Source organism: Battus philenor, unplaced genomic scaffold (genome assembly GCF_028537555.1).
Source record: "Battus philenor isolate CCGP_79_NKW_IND1 unplaced genomic scaffold, ilBatPhil1.0.hap1 SCAF_3, whole genome shotgun sequence".
In the NCBI taxonomy this organism is placed as follows: Eukaryota; Metazoa; Arthropoda; class Insecta; order Lepidoptera; family Papilionidae; genus Battus; species Battus philenor.
The window spans coordinates 1,935,082-1,952,240 of NW_027181693.1; the positions used below are offsets into that span (position 1 = coordinate 1,935,082).

Here is a 17,159-nt window from a genome sequence, read left to right on the forward strand (position 1 = left end):
TTTTAAAACAATTTTGGCGGTATTATGGGTTATAACACTATAAATATTTATCAGATGTGTGACTATAGCCGTTGGCGCACTTTTAGACTTATAGGTACAAGGCTTTATTTCCTATCTTTAGGAGAATGAATCTACGTTTGTCACTTGTCAGCTGTCAGTGAAAATACAAAAGTCCATACACCAATAATATTTTGATATATTTTAGGTTCGTGATAAATTCGAATTAGGATTATAAATTAATACACAATGTCGGACAACGACGACGATTACATGTGTGAAGAAGAGGAAGATTACGGTTTGGTGCGTTTACTTTAATTTCTTTCGAAAACATTACGGTTACAATTATTAAATTTTTAGTCGATTTTGCTAAAGGTTTCTTTATGTTTATTGAATAAAATACTTATCTTATTTATTTTGGTCTAATATAAAAGTAAGTAAACCACCGATAACAATCCAATTTTGTATGTATTTGTTATAACCTAATATTACTTAACCTACCTCATATTATTTACAAAAAATGGTAACAATACTTTGTATCTCGTATTAGAAACCGGCATGGGGAATAAAGTGTGAGTGAAATTCGTGACAATATTATTTATAACATATTTCCTGCTTTAACAATAACATAGACATCAGTTATTTGGAAACAAATGTACCTAAAGTTTAATTGTTGGGTTATAAGCACCTGTCCTCAAAACATCACGGGACACAAATTGCCGATTGAGACAGATAATACTAATAATGGCAAATCGACTTGCTAATAATACATGTTTGCAAGCCTACTGCAATGGACAGTAATTAAGTCTTTTAATGTATCCAATGTTGGGTAAACAATAAATAACTTTATGAATTCTTGTTTTGCTGATCCTAAATGAATGCAGTGTTGCTTGGTTTGCAGAAACCAGACACCTTGAGACCACACAAAATAAGAGTACAAACCTCAAAATATAATATTCTATATCGATATAGATCCTGTTATTCAATCTCTAATGATAATAACAGTGTATTTTATTTTATTTCAATATAGCAGTTAAATTTTTTTTTATCCATATACAATTTGAAATATTCCTGGACATAATTTACAGATAGTCTGTAATTATTTATACAACAAAATATTCCATTTCCTATAGGAATATTCCGAAGATAGCAATTCAGAACCTGATGTGGACCTTGAAAACCAATATTACAATAGTAAAGCACTGAAAGAGGACGAGCCAAATGCAGCATTGACAAGCTTCCAGAAGGTTTTGGAATTAGAAGGTGGAGATAAAGGAGAATGGGGCTTTAAAGCCCTTAAACAAATGATAAAAATTAATTTTAAGCTGGTAAGTTTTGTATTTGTGTTACAGGTTATATTTTATTATAATATTACAAAACCAATTTTTATAAAGTGGATATGACATAAGTGGCGAGGAAATTGTCAATTTTTCAATTTTTAAAAATAATGAAATTATGTTTATACAACCTTAAATCATCAGAGTCATGAATTTTTTCAATAAATAATACATTCTAGCTTAATTTCTAAGTAGTATGTAAAGTATTATCATATAGTAGACAATGATGATGACATAAGTATCCAAGATATAGTCACAATAGGTCGCGTGAGAAGGCTCATGGTCTCCTAAAGAGCAAAGAAGAGAGCTATGCTCAAAGTTTTGCTGTGAGATCGAATCAGAAATGTTGAGATTCGCAGAAAAACCAAGATGACCAATGTAGTGTGAAGTATTGCTTGTCTGAAATGGCAGTGGGCAGGACAAATTGCTCATGCAAACAATGGCTGTTAGGGCTGAAAAGTTCTAAAATGGCGACCACAAGCCGGTAATCCCGACATGGGTTAGAGGCTCACTAGGTGAACCAACAACATAGGCCTTGCAGCGGGTGTTCATAAGCTGAAAAGAAGACGAAAAAGGATATAATGATAATGAATTATAATAAATTATGTGACACTATGTATGTCATGCTATGTAATAATAAAACATTAAATAAATAGTATAGTATTAAATACTTTTAAATGGAGACACACCATCTCTTCTTCTTTTACTTTGCAACTTTTACTGTCTAATACCATTTTTCTCTCCACAAAGCTTTAGTCTGCTAAGAATCTTTGTTTCATCTAATGCTTTTGGAAAATAGAGATATTGTGTTGTGTCTTTTGGATCCAGAGCATTCTTCAGCACTACATTTTCAAAGCATTATTAATTTCTTTTCTTGTTTTTTGTCATTCATGCTTCTACACTGTAAGATGACTTAAAAAATTTGGTTTTTTATTCCTTTTTGAATTTAAAAATGTTACGATCTTTCAATTTAGACCTATGATATATGGCTATGATCTGTCTGATAAGATAAATTGAATCTTTATGAAAGAGCTGCTCTGTTAATTAAAATATTCTTTTTTGTTTTAGGGCAACTTCACAGAGATGATGGCTCGTTACAAGCAACTTCTAACATACATTAAAAGTGCAGTCACAAGGAATCATTCAGAAAAGTCAATTAATTCTATATTAGATTATATTTCAACATCAAGAAATGTAAGTATCAACTTTATGATTACAATGTAGATGTTTGTTTGGGAGATAATGTACATTATATTTTGTGACTTCAAGTAATAATATCTAAATAACTATTGTTAGATCAGAATAGATAGAACATAGGCATATTTACATATAGATCTCAAGAGTTAGATAGGCCTAAATTCAAATTTAGAATAACAGTAATCTGAGAGTAAACACCACAACCAAAAACAAGGAGAAAGTTTATGCTCTATGTTTTGGTTTAGTTTAAAACTCATAAATCATGTTTAAACTTTGAGTGCAACTTATTATATAATATCTTCAATGTATTGATTATATATAGGATAAACTAAATAACATGTTTCATTTAGTACGTTGACACATATTTATAATATATTTTATTATCTCTGGATTATGGGTAAATCTTTACAGTAAAGGTGCAGGGCCTTTTAACTAAATTTGGCCCTGGCAATTTTTTGTACAAAAACTACTTATTACATTTTAAAATATTTATTTCATCCCATTTGTACTACTGTTTATGAACTAAATTCTTAAAACAAGTAGTATTTCTTGGTGTTATAATGAATAATCTTAGGTCAGGGGTGAGCAACCTTTTTAATTGACAGGCCTACTTAATTTTTTTTAATGGGCCGCACATGAAATAAAATATATTGATAATTTACAAAACTTTAATAAAAATGACGATTCAATAATTAAATTTAAAAGCAAATTTAAAACAAACAAGGAAACAATAAAAAACTAAATTACTTGACATTTTTAATCAGATATCACTGCTTTTTTGATACAGGTTAATTAATATTAACCAGAATTAATGAAATTAGGTGGTCATTTTTGATTAATTTAATATTCCAAAATATTTTTTGAAAGCTAAAATTCCTAAGGACTCACATAAGTATTATAAAAAATTTCCATGTTTACTGAGAAAAGTGCATTTTTAATTCGGTATTATTCCACATTAATTGAAATGCAGTATAATATCAATTGAAAAATGTTTAAAACCAATTAAAAGTCTTTGGAAACTAACTAATTATATGACAGTATATTTTGATGGGAGAAAGTCATTGAAAATAATTTTAGTTATGCTTGGTGGCCCACTTTAACATGTTTAACAAGCCGCATGTTGCTCATTTCTGTCTTAGGTAATTCAAATCACACAGTCTCGACCTCAAATACTATTATAATTTTCAAAAGTTTGGAATTAGATTGTTGTCACCTAGAGATGTATACCTCTCTATCAAGTCTTTTTTTCAAGTAAGTCTTGATCACCATTTCTTTCTCGAAGCAAACTGCAGAACAATATGCTATTTGTATGTATCTGAAACATTTTCAAATCCATTAAAAAATTTAAATTTGTTTGACGGAATTCATCAGGAACAGTATAATATCTGTGAAGTACATGCTAATAGTATTATTGTTAATTTTTTTTTATTGAAATTGTTCATATTAGATGGAGTTACTTCAAGATTTCTATGAGACAACATTAGAAGCGCTAAAGGATGCTAAGAATGACAGGTTGTGGTTCAAAACAAATACAAAACTCGGAAAGCTGTACTACGACCGTGGAGACTTCAATAAGCTTGCTAAGATCCTCAAGCAATTACATCAGAGTTGTCAGGTAAGATCGCAAATAATTTAATGGTAAACGGACAAGTAAACAAAGCTGGCCTTGTAATAGTACACTTCATTAAGATATAATTTAGTCTTGTTTGGGTGAGCACATGCTGGTTCTAGTGTGAAGACCATGGAATATCAAGCACCTACAAAGTTGACAACCTTGTTAAGGTCATAGGAAGATGGTGTAAATGAACCGCTTTCTATTGGTCTTATTGAAAATCTTTGGCAGAACTTCATGTTAAGCAGCGCAAGTCTTATGTGTGCAATATGTATATATATGACAATGAGGAAAATAAATAAATTATATATATATATATATACAAGAAAATTCCAACATTTATACCAACATTTCACCATATCTCTGCAATCATAAGGCTTAAATACTTGAAACTTTTGACTTAACAAAAATAAATATTGTCTTGTGGTTTTTTTTAACATTGATGTAATTATTTCTTGTGAAATCTTGGAGAATTAAAAATAAATATTTCAGACCGATGAGGGTGAGGATGACCTGAAGAAAGGTACTCAGCTTCTTGAAATATACGCCCTGGAGATCCAGATGTACACGGCACAGAAGAACAACAAGAAGTTAAAAGCTCTCTATGAACAATCTCTGCACATCAAGTCGGCCATACCGCATCCTCTAATCATGGGTGTTATAAGAGGTATAGTGTCAATATATAAGTAATACTAATCAATGTATAACATCGGAAATAGTTATTTTAAATATGAATTATTTATTTGAAGTAAATATTTAATCAAAATAATTGTTCTTTATTTTGATGATCTCTTTATTGAGATCGGCATATGAACCAAAGTCTGAAGAGGCAATGGGCAATGGATCATTGCTCGTGCAACTGATGACTGTTGGGGTCGACAGGTTCTTGAGTGGCGACCACCAGCCGGTAGACGTAATGCAGACCCCCCACTAAGTAGACCAACTAGATGCGAGCAAGGCAAGACTGGTCATCATGGCTAACTTTTGGGGAGTTTTATGTCTTACGATGGTTGTCTGTCGGCTGATATGATAACTAAACATAAGTGAACATTAATTACAATTTATATTCTATTTTATATGTTACACTTTTTCATCTTTAGTATTTTCATGTTATAATAAAATTATTTTGATTAAATTATCTGAAGCAGGTAGACCAGCAGTAGAGGACTGAGACTTGAGGTGGCGGATTCGATTCCCTGAAACCAATCTTATGTAATTCACACCGTCCAAAGATCATATATGATCACAAAAAAAGTTTCCGGGTTCCGGGATGGTTACTAATGAGCTATGCTTTTATAATATTACATTGCGATCACCAACCAGCTTGCAAGGCGTGACAATTATAGTATATCCCACCATAGATATTATTGAAAGTGGACCTATGCCGTACAGTGGGTGTCTATGGGCTGAACGGTCGAAGTGACTTACCCACCAGTTTAAATATTTAGTTGTAAAGATGTCATGCAATTGGTACGAACATTTTAATTTTATTAAACACATTTTAAATAGTAAAAATATGTGTTATGAATGAATTTAAAAGTTTTTATTGTTGCCATGCCTATGTTTTATCTAAATCATTGTATAATGTATTTTTGAATGAATTATTGCAATATGTTCTGCAGAGTGCGGTGGCAAGATGCATCTGCGCGAGGGCGAGTTTGAAAAAGCCCACACCGACTTCTTTGAAGCCTTCAAGAACTACGACGAGTCCGGCAGTCCGAGAAGGACCACCTGCCTCAAATATTTAGTACTGGCAAATATGTAAGTATCCATTTACTATTTCAAAATTTATTTTTTTTAAATTGAACAGAGTTCGTTTGAAAATCGTTTACTCCTTTGTTTCATTTGATATATGCAAATAATTTTTTTTTAAATGTATGGAAATTTTTTTATGGTATAACACGGTAGAATATTGTCCAAATGGTCCACATTCATATGACCCTGAATAAATATCTATAATTATTGATGTTTAACTTTTCCTGTTAAAAGAGCTTTAAATAGAAGATATTTAGTTTAAGAAGGATTATAAACTGTACAAATCTTGGTAAAATTATACAGGGTACAAAAAAACTATACAGGGGGTTAACTCTTGTTTTACAAATAGCATGGATGACGTATTATTAGGAGAATTACTATATATTGCTTAATTTAAGAAAGTTTTAATTAGATATTGGTATAATAACAGGAATTGTTAAACAAAGATTTGTTAAAACTTATTTTTAATCTGAGCTCAATTTGTTTCACTTCATATAGTATGTGGGATCTTTCCAAGGAACAATAGGTCTTGAGGTAGTAACAACACGAAGTCCGAAGTAGAAGTGTTTATATTTATTCGAAACTCGCCCGTATTTGTAACGATGTAAATAAAGAATTATATTTCTGTGGATTTCCCCTTTTCGATGCGCCGCTGACGATAACGTAGTGTTGCTATTACAAGTATATTAAAAATATCTGGTGGTATTAACACTGGTGCTTGAGGTGGTTCATGAAAAGATTTAATTTATGAAATTTTATTTGCAATAAATTATGTGTGACTCTTTTAAAAAAAATATTTTGGAAGTAAGTTTATGTGTAATGATAATTAATTATTTCAGGCTCATGAAATCTGGCATCAATCCATTTGACTCCCAGGAGGCCAAACCATACAAAAACGATCCAGAGATCCTCGCCATGACTAACCTTGTGATGGCCTACCAGAACAATGATATCAATGACTTCGAGTCCATCCTCAAGCACAACAGGAACAACATCATGGACGACCCGTTCATCAGGGAACACATTGAGGACTTGCTCAGGAACATCCGGACCCAAGTTCTGATCAAACTGATTGGGCCATACACTAGGATCCATATCCCGTTCATATCTAAAGAGCTGAACATTGACGAGAAGGAGGTGGAGAATCTATTAGTCACCTGTATTTTAGATAAGTGAGTATTATTATTGTTAACCAAAGGCTTTTACTATTGCGGGTTACGGCTTCAGTTAAGATATTAAACTGAAACCACATGCATATCAATGCATACATGTTTCCTCATGAAAAATATTTATTTATGAGACACCAAGACTGGCAATGTTTCTGCTGTTTGATGATTATAACTAGTCTTGAGCCAATCTTATCAAAGTTTAGTAGTTCCCATTACATGGAAAGCTATAATTCATATCCAAAATCAAACATAATATTACAAAATCTCAGGTTAACGCAAATGCATAATGCAAAAAAAGAATTTATATTAATAATTAAAACATTTGAAGTTACTTCGGAGTAACTATCACATATAGATGTTTTAGATCATTTAAACTAAGTAAGAAAAGGACCAATATTTAGCCACTTCCGCACATGCAGTGGTAGTCGTGCAACAAAATGCACCGCCCGCCAGCCCGCTGATAAATGCGTATGCGGCAAACAATGTGAATCACACAACCGCCACCGCTAAATTACTCAAAACGTGTTTCACTCCTCCACGGGGCATCTTCAGGAGTTATGTTACACCGATTAGTGCCAAACACAGAGTGTGTCACTCTGCATTTTATTGCACGACTACCACTGCATGTGCGGAAGTGGCTAAATATTGGTCCTTTTCTTACTTAGAATGGACTTCCGCGAGGTAACGCCTGATTCCGTTAAATATAAAAGATCATTTAAACATCATACACATGACCATGGGATTGTCAGGATCCCCATTGGGTATGATGATTATAGATGTAAAAGTTTTTATTGGTGAAATTATAGCTGATTTGTCAACAAATCATCCTGTATAATATGATCATTTTGAAACTGACAGTACAAAATCTACAGAGAGGGATATTAATAAAAATTATATTTAATATGAAGTAACCTGAACTCTGAATACTCTCATTGTTACTATGTTATCATTAAGTTATTTTTTATTTCTGAAACCACTGCCTTTTTTTAGGTTTTCATTTATAAATTGACAGAAATTAAGCTAAAGATTCACCCCTTTAAAACTTTTACAACTAACCAATTTTCATAGTGGCGGTGAAAGATCAAGTTTTAACAGTTTACTTGTATGAACGTTGATATATTTTATAACTGTTATCATCTAGACAGTCAGTCATTATATTTTGTGGTCTTTAACAAAACCAAGACACATTTTGTTAATATAATTTTATAAAAATCTGCATTTTGTAAGTAATAAAATGACATTCTGCAGCACGATCAGCGGCCGAATCGACCAAGTAAACGCGGTGCTGGAACTGGCGAGCGGCGCGCGAGGCGCTGCCCGGTACTCCGCCCTCGACAAGTGGACCGCGCAGCTCGCCGCCCTGCACCACGCGCTCGCCAACAAGATGGCATGAGATACGGACAGCCCCTTCTCTGACATCCTCCTACATCCGCTCGACCATACACACGCCCATACAAGCGTTCGTACATGCGAACATATACAAGCCGGTTCAACCGACCATCCACACGCCAGTACAAGTGACCGCGCATGCCTACATGCAAGCGCCCATACACGTGACTATACACACGCTAGTACAAGTGACCATACATGCCCCCATACACGCGCCAGTACAAGCTACACACGCACCCATTCACCCGAACTTCCCTGCGCCCGCACATGCATCCATACAAACCAAAATTCCACACTGGATTATACAAGAAAACTATAATACTGTTGATAAATTAACTGATCATGTGACCTTGATACTGAAAGGACATTTACTGCAATACTGCAGTAAATTGCAGAATAATTATAATCGAGAATTAAATGGAACTTTAATGACTTAGACAAATACAGTACCCGGCGATAAATATTGCACATCGACCTTTGGAAAGGGGCTTCGTAGAACGGTACCTCTGTCGCACGAAAAATAACGACTAACAAAACGTCCCATAGGCAGTGTGGGACAGAGATAGTACTCTACGAAGCCGAAATTAGCCGATTGTCTCTTTCCAAAGATCGATGTGCAATAATTATCGCCGGGTACTGTACATATTAGCCATTTAAATATTTTAAATCTATTTCAGATAAGTCCAAATAATCGCCCGAATAACATTTAGCGCGAGATTAAAAATATTGTCTTAATTTTTAACTTCTATTATTGAGAAGTTCTGTATTGGTATATATATTTAGGGACAATGCATGTGTAGCCAGAACAAAAAAAAATTGTTATTTTTATTTGGGTGATAATTTGTGTTGTAACAAAGTCAGAATAATTTTAGTATATTTCTTGGATATGACAGTGTATAGTGTGCGCGAAGGTGCAAGTCACTTCCTGAGGTATGTGATCGGCAGGACGGGGGAGGAAGTCGAACGACAAGCAACCTGGACTATATCTCATGTGCGTCTTGTCACTTCGCGCAGATTATCATAAAAAAAATATGTAAGCACGGCTGTATGAATATTGCACAATAAAGCATTCATTTTAATATGTAAATAAATGTTCAAAAAACTCTATCGTTATAATAACCTCACCAACATCCTCTTACATTCATATTTTTAAGTTTAGTACAATTAATATGAAAAGCCATATGGTTTGTAACTACAAATTGAAGCTTAGCTTAAATAAAAAAAAATGTCTTTCCGTATACAGTTTTCTCTTCCACCATTTGCTACTATATTTCGATAATTAAAATCACACTGTATATAAGCTCGTGTTTGTTCGACACTTTGTCCAGTGTTAATCAGAATTAAATGTGTACTGATATATTGTATTTTTATTTACGAATCAAGCAACAGGAGGTGAATAAATAACAAAATTTAGTGAGATAATTGTGAGATATTTTAAAGATGTGTTTACATGCGACAATATTTTTGTGGATGCTAGTAGTAGTTTATGTATTTGGAATTTTTTATCAATAAACTTCAAGTCGTTAGATAGCTTGTTGAATGGTTTAATGACCTTAGTTAAACTATATTTTTCTATTATAACCCTATCTAGAGTTCAATTTGTAAAATTAAAAAAAAATTATTAGATATATTTCTGAGTTAGTCAAAACTAAGGTGAGACATGCACTGTTGTCCCATGTTTGACTTATGGCTGTAAAACATAAGCGCAAATCAAGTCTAAGAGAAAAATTTGCTAAATATTAAATATGGAACGGTAATAGTAAATATAAAAAATACCAGTATTTTATTAAAGTAGATATTATTAAAAAAGCATAAAAACTTAGTCTTAATAATATGTAATACAAAATCGGCCATCTTTATAAATTTGTCAATTATATCTGCCTGACCTTGTTGAAGGTATATATGTGGTCATCGCCGTTAGTCCTTAGTTGTCTCAGATCGCTGTCTATATATATGTTGGACGTGACTTGCATTCAGCGTCTGCCAACTATCTTACCCAGGTCGACTGTTCAGCGTGTGAGTGGACATAATAGCTGAGTGTGTGGCCCGTGGTCCTCCACAAAAATGGCTTCAGTGATCATCTGTTCAGCGCACTATATTCCTACCTACTGCCACTTCTACTTGCAAATTTGCTAGGCTATGTCGGTTGCTTGCGTTATTCTATGGATCTTCTCATTTCTGTATGGCCTGTTGAGAGTCTGAGAAAGCTTTTTTTTTCTATAATAGTTAATACCACAACAAGTAATAAAACACATCTTAATAAGTACAAATTTTATTACCTTCTTATAATACGATAATACAAAATTGGAGAATGACTTATATCACAGGTTAGCATATATCAATAATTGTTAATCACCTTTACTTGGTAAAGTTTTCAAATCGGAACTAGATACTTGAAAACATGCAATGTTTTCATCTATTACAGAAAAAAAATCATTTCAAATGAATTATAAGCGGTTACAATAAAATGGCACTATTTATATATTAGTAACATATAGCGGATGTCCAACTGTTGTTTGATAAAAAAGTTAATAATGATCGACTTTCATTGTAAAAATAAAAAGCACCTTCATACGAATAAATTGTATAATTTACAGTCATTTTATTTTTCTAAATACCTATATAAAAATAAAAGGCAGCAAAGTAGAAGCAATTCACATAATGGTAATTTTATATTTTATAATGTTTACTAAAAAAATGTCTATTGTATTGAAATCATTATTTCAGCTATACAACGTCCACGTCAAGACGATAGGCCAGCCCTATTGAGTTCCATGTTTTTAGTCAAAGGTTTCTGATAAATCAACGTTGATGGCAAGTGTCTTACCAGGAAATTGATTTCAAAAAAATCCGTCACGTATTTCCATTCCAAAAACTAAATCAATTTCATGCACTGTTTAATGTTTGTTATTTAACCAGAAATCTACACTTTTATCATTTTTTTAAATAAATGACAGACAAGCGTTCGTGCTATGCGATTTTAAAACAAAATAAAACTTTCGGATCAAACTATGTACACAATTATTTCCATATCCAAGTTTAATAAAAACGTAACATATATTTTAATCAATATGCTTTGCCACTATCTCCTCTATCATTCGATTTTAATTTGACATTGATTTTATGAAACACCCTGGATTTTAGCCAGAATTATGATTCCAAAAATTAAATAATTATAACATAATTATTAAAAAAAAAGTATTATCATAATGTCTGTATCTACTTTGCCGCCATTGATATGTGAAATATAAATAACTGTTCTGAAAATTATGCATCATAATCTTCACATAGGTACTTTTACAATGATTTTTATATTTAACAGACTATGTCCAATCACCACATATGGAATGTTGACACGGTTTTCTAAAAACCTTAGTAACTAAAGAGATTCTTGTAGAAATTAATTTTAAACTTGTAACATTAGAAATATAAGACTAAACATTATGTATTAGTTATTTTATAACACATTGAAATGTTGATTTGCTGTATAACAATTATATATAGTTTATACTTAAGGACGGAGTCAATAAAAGTTTTCATAAACTTTTTATTAAAATTACATACTGTATATAAAATACTATAAAAATATGCCAGTTAAAGATTTATAATCAGAGATAAGATATATTAACTCAACTTCATCGAGTCAATTTTTTTTTATGGTCAATGTACTCGCTTTTACAATAGGATCCTGTATAAAATTCAGAAAACTTCTTTTGGTAGATAAAAAAATGTCAAAGAATATAAGGATTACTCCTTAGCACACAAATGTTTGTATAGTAATATACTGTGAGAAGATACACAATGATCTGTTTGCTTCTAGTTTATATCATTGTTTATTAACATATAGTTTTATATTATTTAAAAAAGTAAACACTGGCTGAGTTTTTTTCACTTGTTCTTTTCGGATTAAGACATTTATCATCGGAACAGGTGGTAGATTGAACTTGATGTCAATAAGTCTTGTAATTCATTGACTTTATTATGAAAAGCCTTTAAATGAATGAGTGAGATGAAAACTATACCTGCTTATGCAAAGGTAGACTTTGAAATTAGCTCTTACAGGTAATTTATAAATTACTCAAAAAAAATGATTGATTGTTAATATGTAAATATTTATCCAAATCTGTGATTATAATTTAATTTTAAGTATATTAGTTACAAATGAAAATCATTAACATACATATTATTTATAAGTTCACGATAATCGTATAAAAATATATATATCTTAAGATTGAATTATAATGGTTGAATTAACCAAAGGGCAGTATAAATGAAAATATAGACACTATACCAGGTGTAGTTATCAGCGCGGCTTGTCGTGCAACCAGGCGCGGAAGACCGGCAGCGTGGTGGGATAGTGGGTGGGTGGCTGTTCACCCTGTTCGCGGAAGGGATACGTGCCCAGCACTATCGGGAGCTGCAGCTTCACTTCCTTCTCTAGACTCTTCGGTTCGATTATGAACTGTCATGGAAAAATAACAAATTAATGGAAAAATACTGAAAAATAATATTTTTTTAAGCACATCAAGAACCGTCATCTTAGGCGACCGAAGGTAATTGATAAAGCGCTGGGGATTGCCAAGTTGAATTGGCAGTAGGCAACCCACAGCGAGTACAAGAGAAGGCTGCTATGGCCTTAAGGTGCTGGAGTGGAGACCACAAACCAGTAAGAACAGCGTAGAGTTTACAAGATGGACCGACTACTGTCTTTAAGTTGTCAAAACACGATGGATGTAGCCCACACTGCTGCATGTTAGAAATCTATGGAAGGCCTATGTACAGCAGAGAACATTCTATAACTGAAATTATGATATATATCTGTTTTATATATCCAGACAACTATGAAAAAGTATAGCACAAAGATCTTCTATATAAAATTAAAAATTCCCTACCACATAGGTACTATCTGTTGGTGGAATCATAACTCAGAAAGACTGTTTCTGGTGAGAGAGGATGTAGACCTGTCCAATATTTAAGAAATTATGGCGCGTGTCCAACTGTGCTCGGTTCTTCAGACAATCTTATATACCATTTACATGACCATCCCAGAAAGATCAGACAGAGGTAGAGTAATCAATTTGCTTATAGTATAAGACTAAAAAAAAATACAGCAAAGAAGTAAGTAAAAGCTCTCATATAGTGTACTGTAACACAGGCAATTGCAAGGTTGGTGAGGTTTTCCATCAGAGGAATCTATACTTAAACATAAAGTGGTAACAAAGCACCAAAATGCTATGTAATATCAAAACTTACATAGACGTCGTAGTGGACAGCGATAAGGTGGCAGCCGCGCAGGTTTGTGGGCGGCAGCGGCGGCACGTACAGAAGCTCACGGCGCCACAAGTCCGTAGCCCCTGGCCGTGTCTTCCCGTGTGACAGCGTAGCCAGCTCGCGCACCTCCTTCGCAGCTATCTTGCCGTGCGCCGAATATTGAATTGTCTACACAACGATACACTGTGTTAAATTTATACTGGCAATACACATTCAGTTCGACAAAGTGATTCTTTCTAAAAAATAAAACATTATTTAAGGCAGTGTCTACTACATAGCAAAACCATTGTATTGTTTGGGGGTTTAGCTTTTTTCCACGGCACAGGACTTTCATCCACATGAAAGAAAGATATCCTTGTTAAGGTTGTCTAAAGATGTTGAATGCATGCCGCTATCGATCAATTAATTTGAGATCTTTAAGGCAGGCCTATGTTCAGCTGTGAATGTCCTACATTTGAAATGTTGGTAAGAGACCTCAGTGAGCGCCGCCCTGGTGCACTTGATGGCGGTACGCGAGTTGTTGACGAGATGCGCAGAGAGTGCAATGCTTTCGCCGGGCACGTACGCGCCGCGGTCCAGCGTCACGCGGCACGTCACAGCGCCACCGCCCACGCAGCCCACGCCCACGCGGTGTTCCACGCTGCATTCCAACTCTTGCTGCACAACAAATTCACTATACTTTTGCATGTATAAACTGTCCTAGGACATTGCCACACATCAACCAACATAAGTTATTAATTCTTTTGCTGTACAAAACAAAACTGTTCATGCTTATAACACTGTCTAATGAAAGGTGAAATGGTTAAATTTCTTCTTGACAAGAATACAGCAAACTACTATAGTAAGAGACTAGAGAAAAAGTTTTGTTTGTAAAAAAGTTTTGTGAAAATAACATGACAATGGTATATACCATGTTTTTTTCACAGTTTATTCATTTAAGAATGTGTTTTTGTGAATTTTGTGGTGAGGACATATCATGGTGAAAACTGATGCAGTGTAAGGACATGGAATTTACACAGGTCTTAATTCTAAAATTGATAAAATCATAACAATGAAAAATATCTTCCTTGATTCCTTAAAAGTTGTTAGCCGTTTGATTTCAATTTCAATTTTTGTATGCCATAATTCTAGCATATTTTAAGGAACATAACATGAACAATATTATTATAGTTAATAATATGACCAACATTTGTGGCAAGATGTTACAATTATTCTACAGTTAGATGCACTTTTTAACTCTTAAATAATTTATATAAAAAAAAATTATTTTAAATATTAAAGTAGTTGCAAGCCATGGTATTATGTAAAAAATGTTGTTATCAATATATTCAACTTTTTTGTTACTTACAGACAAAACTGATGGTTCCAAGTTTAGATCAATAGGATTCATCACAATAAACACTTGCTGGTTCTTGTGCGTCAATCCACTTGGCTCCCTCAGTGCCGCTTTGCAATAATACTGGACCCAGCCATGTGTACCAAGGAAAGTAGATGGTAAGCCCATGGGGAGACCAAGTTTGAATGGGAAGCTGTGGATGCCAGGAGACAACAATATTGGTGTATGGCCTGAAATTAATACACATTTTTAAATATTCCACACTTACAACTTAGTAAAAAACTTAAAAGTAAAACACTAGCTCGCCACTACCCCACACGACAGTGTTTACTACAAAAGACATTTTGTAGTGGTAATTTTATAAAATCAACTATTGGTCATTTTAAACATTGTTAGAAAATAATAAATATGCATTTCTATTGAAAATATTTTCCACCCTTCATGACAAATGGTAGAATTTCATAAAATATAATCTTACTCTGATCTCTACTTGGTAAAAGGAATACTACTACCATAATTTTAGTTAAGAAACAGTTCTGATGGTATTGTAATGGGTCAGTATATAGCTGGAACTCTCTTATCTCTTTTCATAAAAACATTAATGAAAAATCCCTTTTTTCTCTCAGTTTATTTGGTGATTGAACAAAATAAATGATTATTTCATCTCATATTTAAGCTTATCTTTACCTGGTTCACCGAGGAGGCGCATCCTGAAGTCAATATAGTTCTCTTTGTCAAATAATCGTTCATGTCTGCCTGAGCCCACTCGAACCACTCCCTCACCAATTACATGAAAGTGTAGGCCTGTGATATATATTGTAAAATTAATTTTTTTATTACTAAAATATCATTCTTAAATATATAAATAAAATTACCTGACACTGGAGTGTCATCCTGCAATTCCATTAATACTTTGCCGGACAAAAACTGTCCGGGAAAATATAACAATGAAGTGTTATCAAACACAATCAAAAATTTTAATAAATTCCTTGGCATTTTTGCTTCTTATATTGTCTATAATATAAGAACAATGATCTCTAATTTGCATATAAATTTACACTCTAGTAACAATCAACATTCACGCGATTTATTTATGTAAATGTATAAAGATGCGACGTGCGTGGAATAGTCTTGTTATGTAGATATCACACGGAAGCACTTCACTAAAAGAAAAGTAATTCTAATAAAAATTTAAAGCTAAGTGTATAATAGTGAAACTTGAAATTACAAAACGCGTTATGTAAGATTGTCTAAGCTTCTTCTCACAGAATCCGTAGGTAGAATAAAGTTGAGAAATATATTACGCGAAGGCCATCAAGTTCAAAAAGTTTGTCACTACCTTATAAGAGTTGCTAAATATATGTTTTACTATTATAACTTTTATTATCAATCCGGTATTTAAATTAACCAATCCATCACAATCCATATAAAGTTATTTTATTCATTAAGCGGTAATCTGATTTTAATTTATTAAGCTATTAGCTTAAAACAAAACTACCTCTACAAACTTTTTATTTTGACATTGACCAAACCAAAATAAATGACATATCTTAAAACAGTGTTGCATGTGCATACATAATAAATTTTTATTTAAAACATAGTTAAAAAATTAATAAACTTTTCTATTAAAAATGATTATAATAGTATAAGATAGAATTCATATAGCGCTCTTTCTACGGCATTTTTGTAAGCAAGTCATAAGGACAAATGGATATATATATATATATGTACGATTCACTATCAATGGTTAGGTCTCTTAAATGATTTATTTAATTTTTAGATTTTGTTTCCATTTTTATATTCCGTCATATTTAGGTTCTTTCTCCGTCACAACATGTTAGACACAACTTTTCACTTTACATTTAATTTTTGAAACATATTGATTTAGTTATCGTTTTAAAGAAAAACCTAAAAGACCTTTATATGGAATGTACCTTTTTAATTGTGCAGACATTTATGCTAAAGGATTGAATGCAAAATATTGCTTGGTTAAAAGTTAAATTTATTGTTTTTGATTGCTTGTAATGTTTTGCCCTACTTAGAAATCTTATTAATTACAAATAGCAATAAATTTGATAGACAATATTTATTTACGA

The 17,159-nt window shown here is 32.7% G+C and overlaps 2 protein-coding genes across 2 annotated transcripts; one reads left to right on the plus strand and one right to left on the minus strand.

The window, feature by feature from the left end:
- Positions 1 to 137: 137 nt before the first annotated feature.
- alien (COP9 signalosome complex subunit 2 alien) lies at positions 138 to 9,780 on the plus strand. Its single transcript, XM_068770215.1, has 8 exons — positions 138 to 300; positions 1,131 to 1,325; positions 2,403 to 2,528; positions 3,979 to 4,146; positions 4,636 to 4,810; positions 5,766 to 5,904; positions 6,738 to 7,070; positions 8,316 to 9,780. The coding sequence occupies exons 1-8, from the start codon at positions 247 to 249 to the stop codon at positions 8,458 to 8,460; spliced, it is 1,335 nt and encodes a 444-aa protein (XP_068626316.1). The 5' UTR covers positions 138 to 246; the 3' UTR covers positions 8,461 to 9,780.
- A 940-nt stretch (positions 9,781 to 10,720) lies between these two features.
- Vdup1 (arrestin family protein Vdup1) lies at positions 10,721 to 16,555 on the minus strand. The gene is made up of 7 exons (XM_068770306.1): positions 16,403 to 16,555; positions 15,939 to 16,226; positions 15,751 to 15,867; positions 15,076 to 15,293; positions 14,202 to 14,384; positions 13,710 to 13,895; positions 10,721 to 12,918 (listed from the first exon to the last, which is right to left on the minus strand). The coding sequence occupies exons 2-7, from the start codon at positions 16,057 to 16,059 to the stop codon at positions 12,760 to 12,762; spliced, it is 984 nt and encodes a 327-aa protein (XP_068626407.1). The 5' UTR covers positions 16,060 to 16,226; positions 16,403 to 16,555; the 3' UTR covers positions 10,721 to 12,759.
- Positions 16,556 to 17,159: the final 604 nt, after the last annotated feature.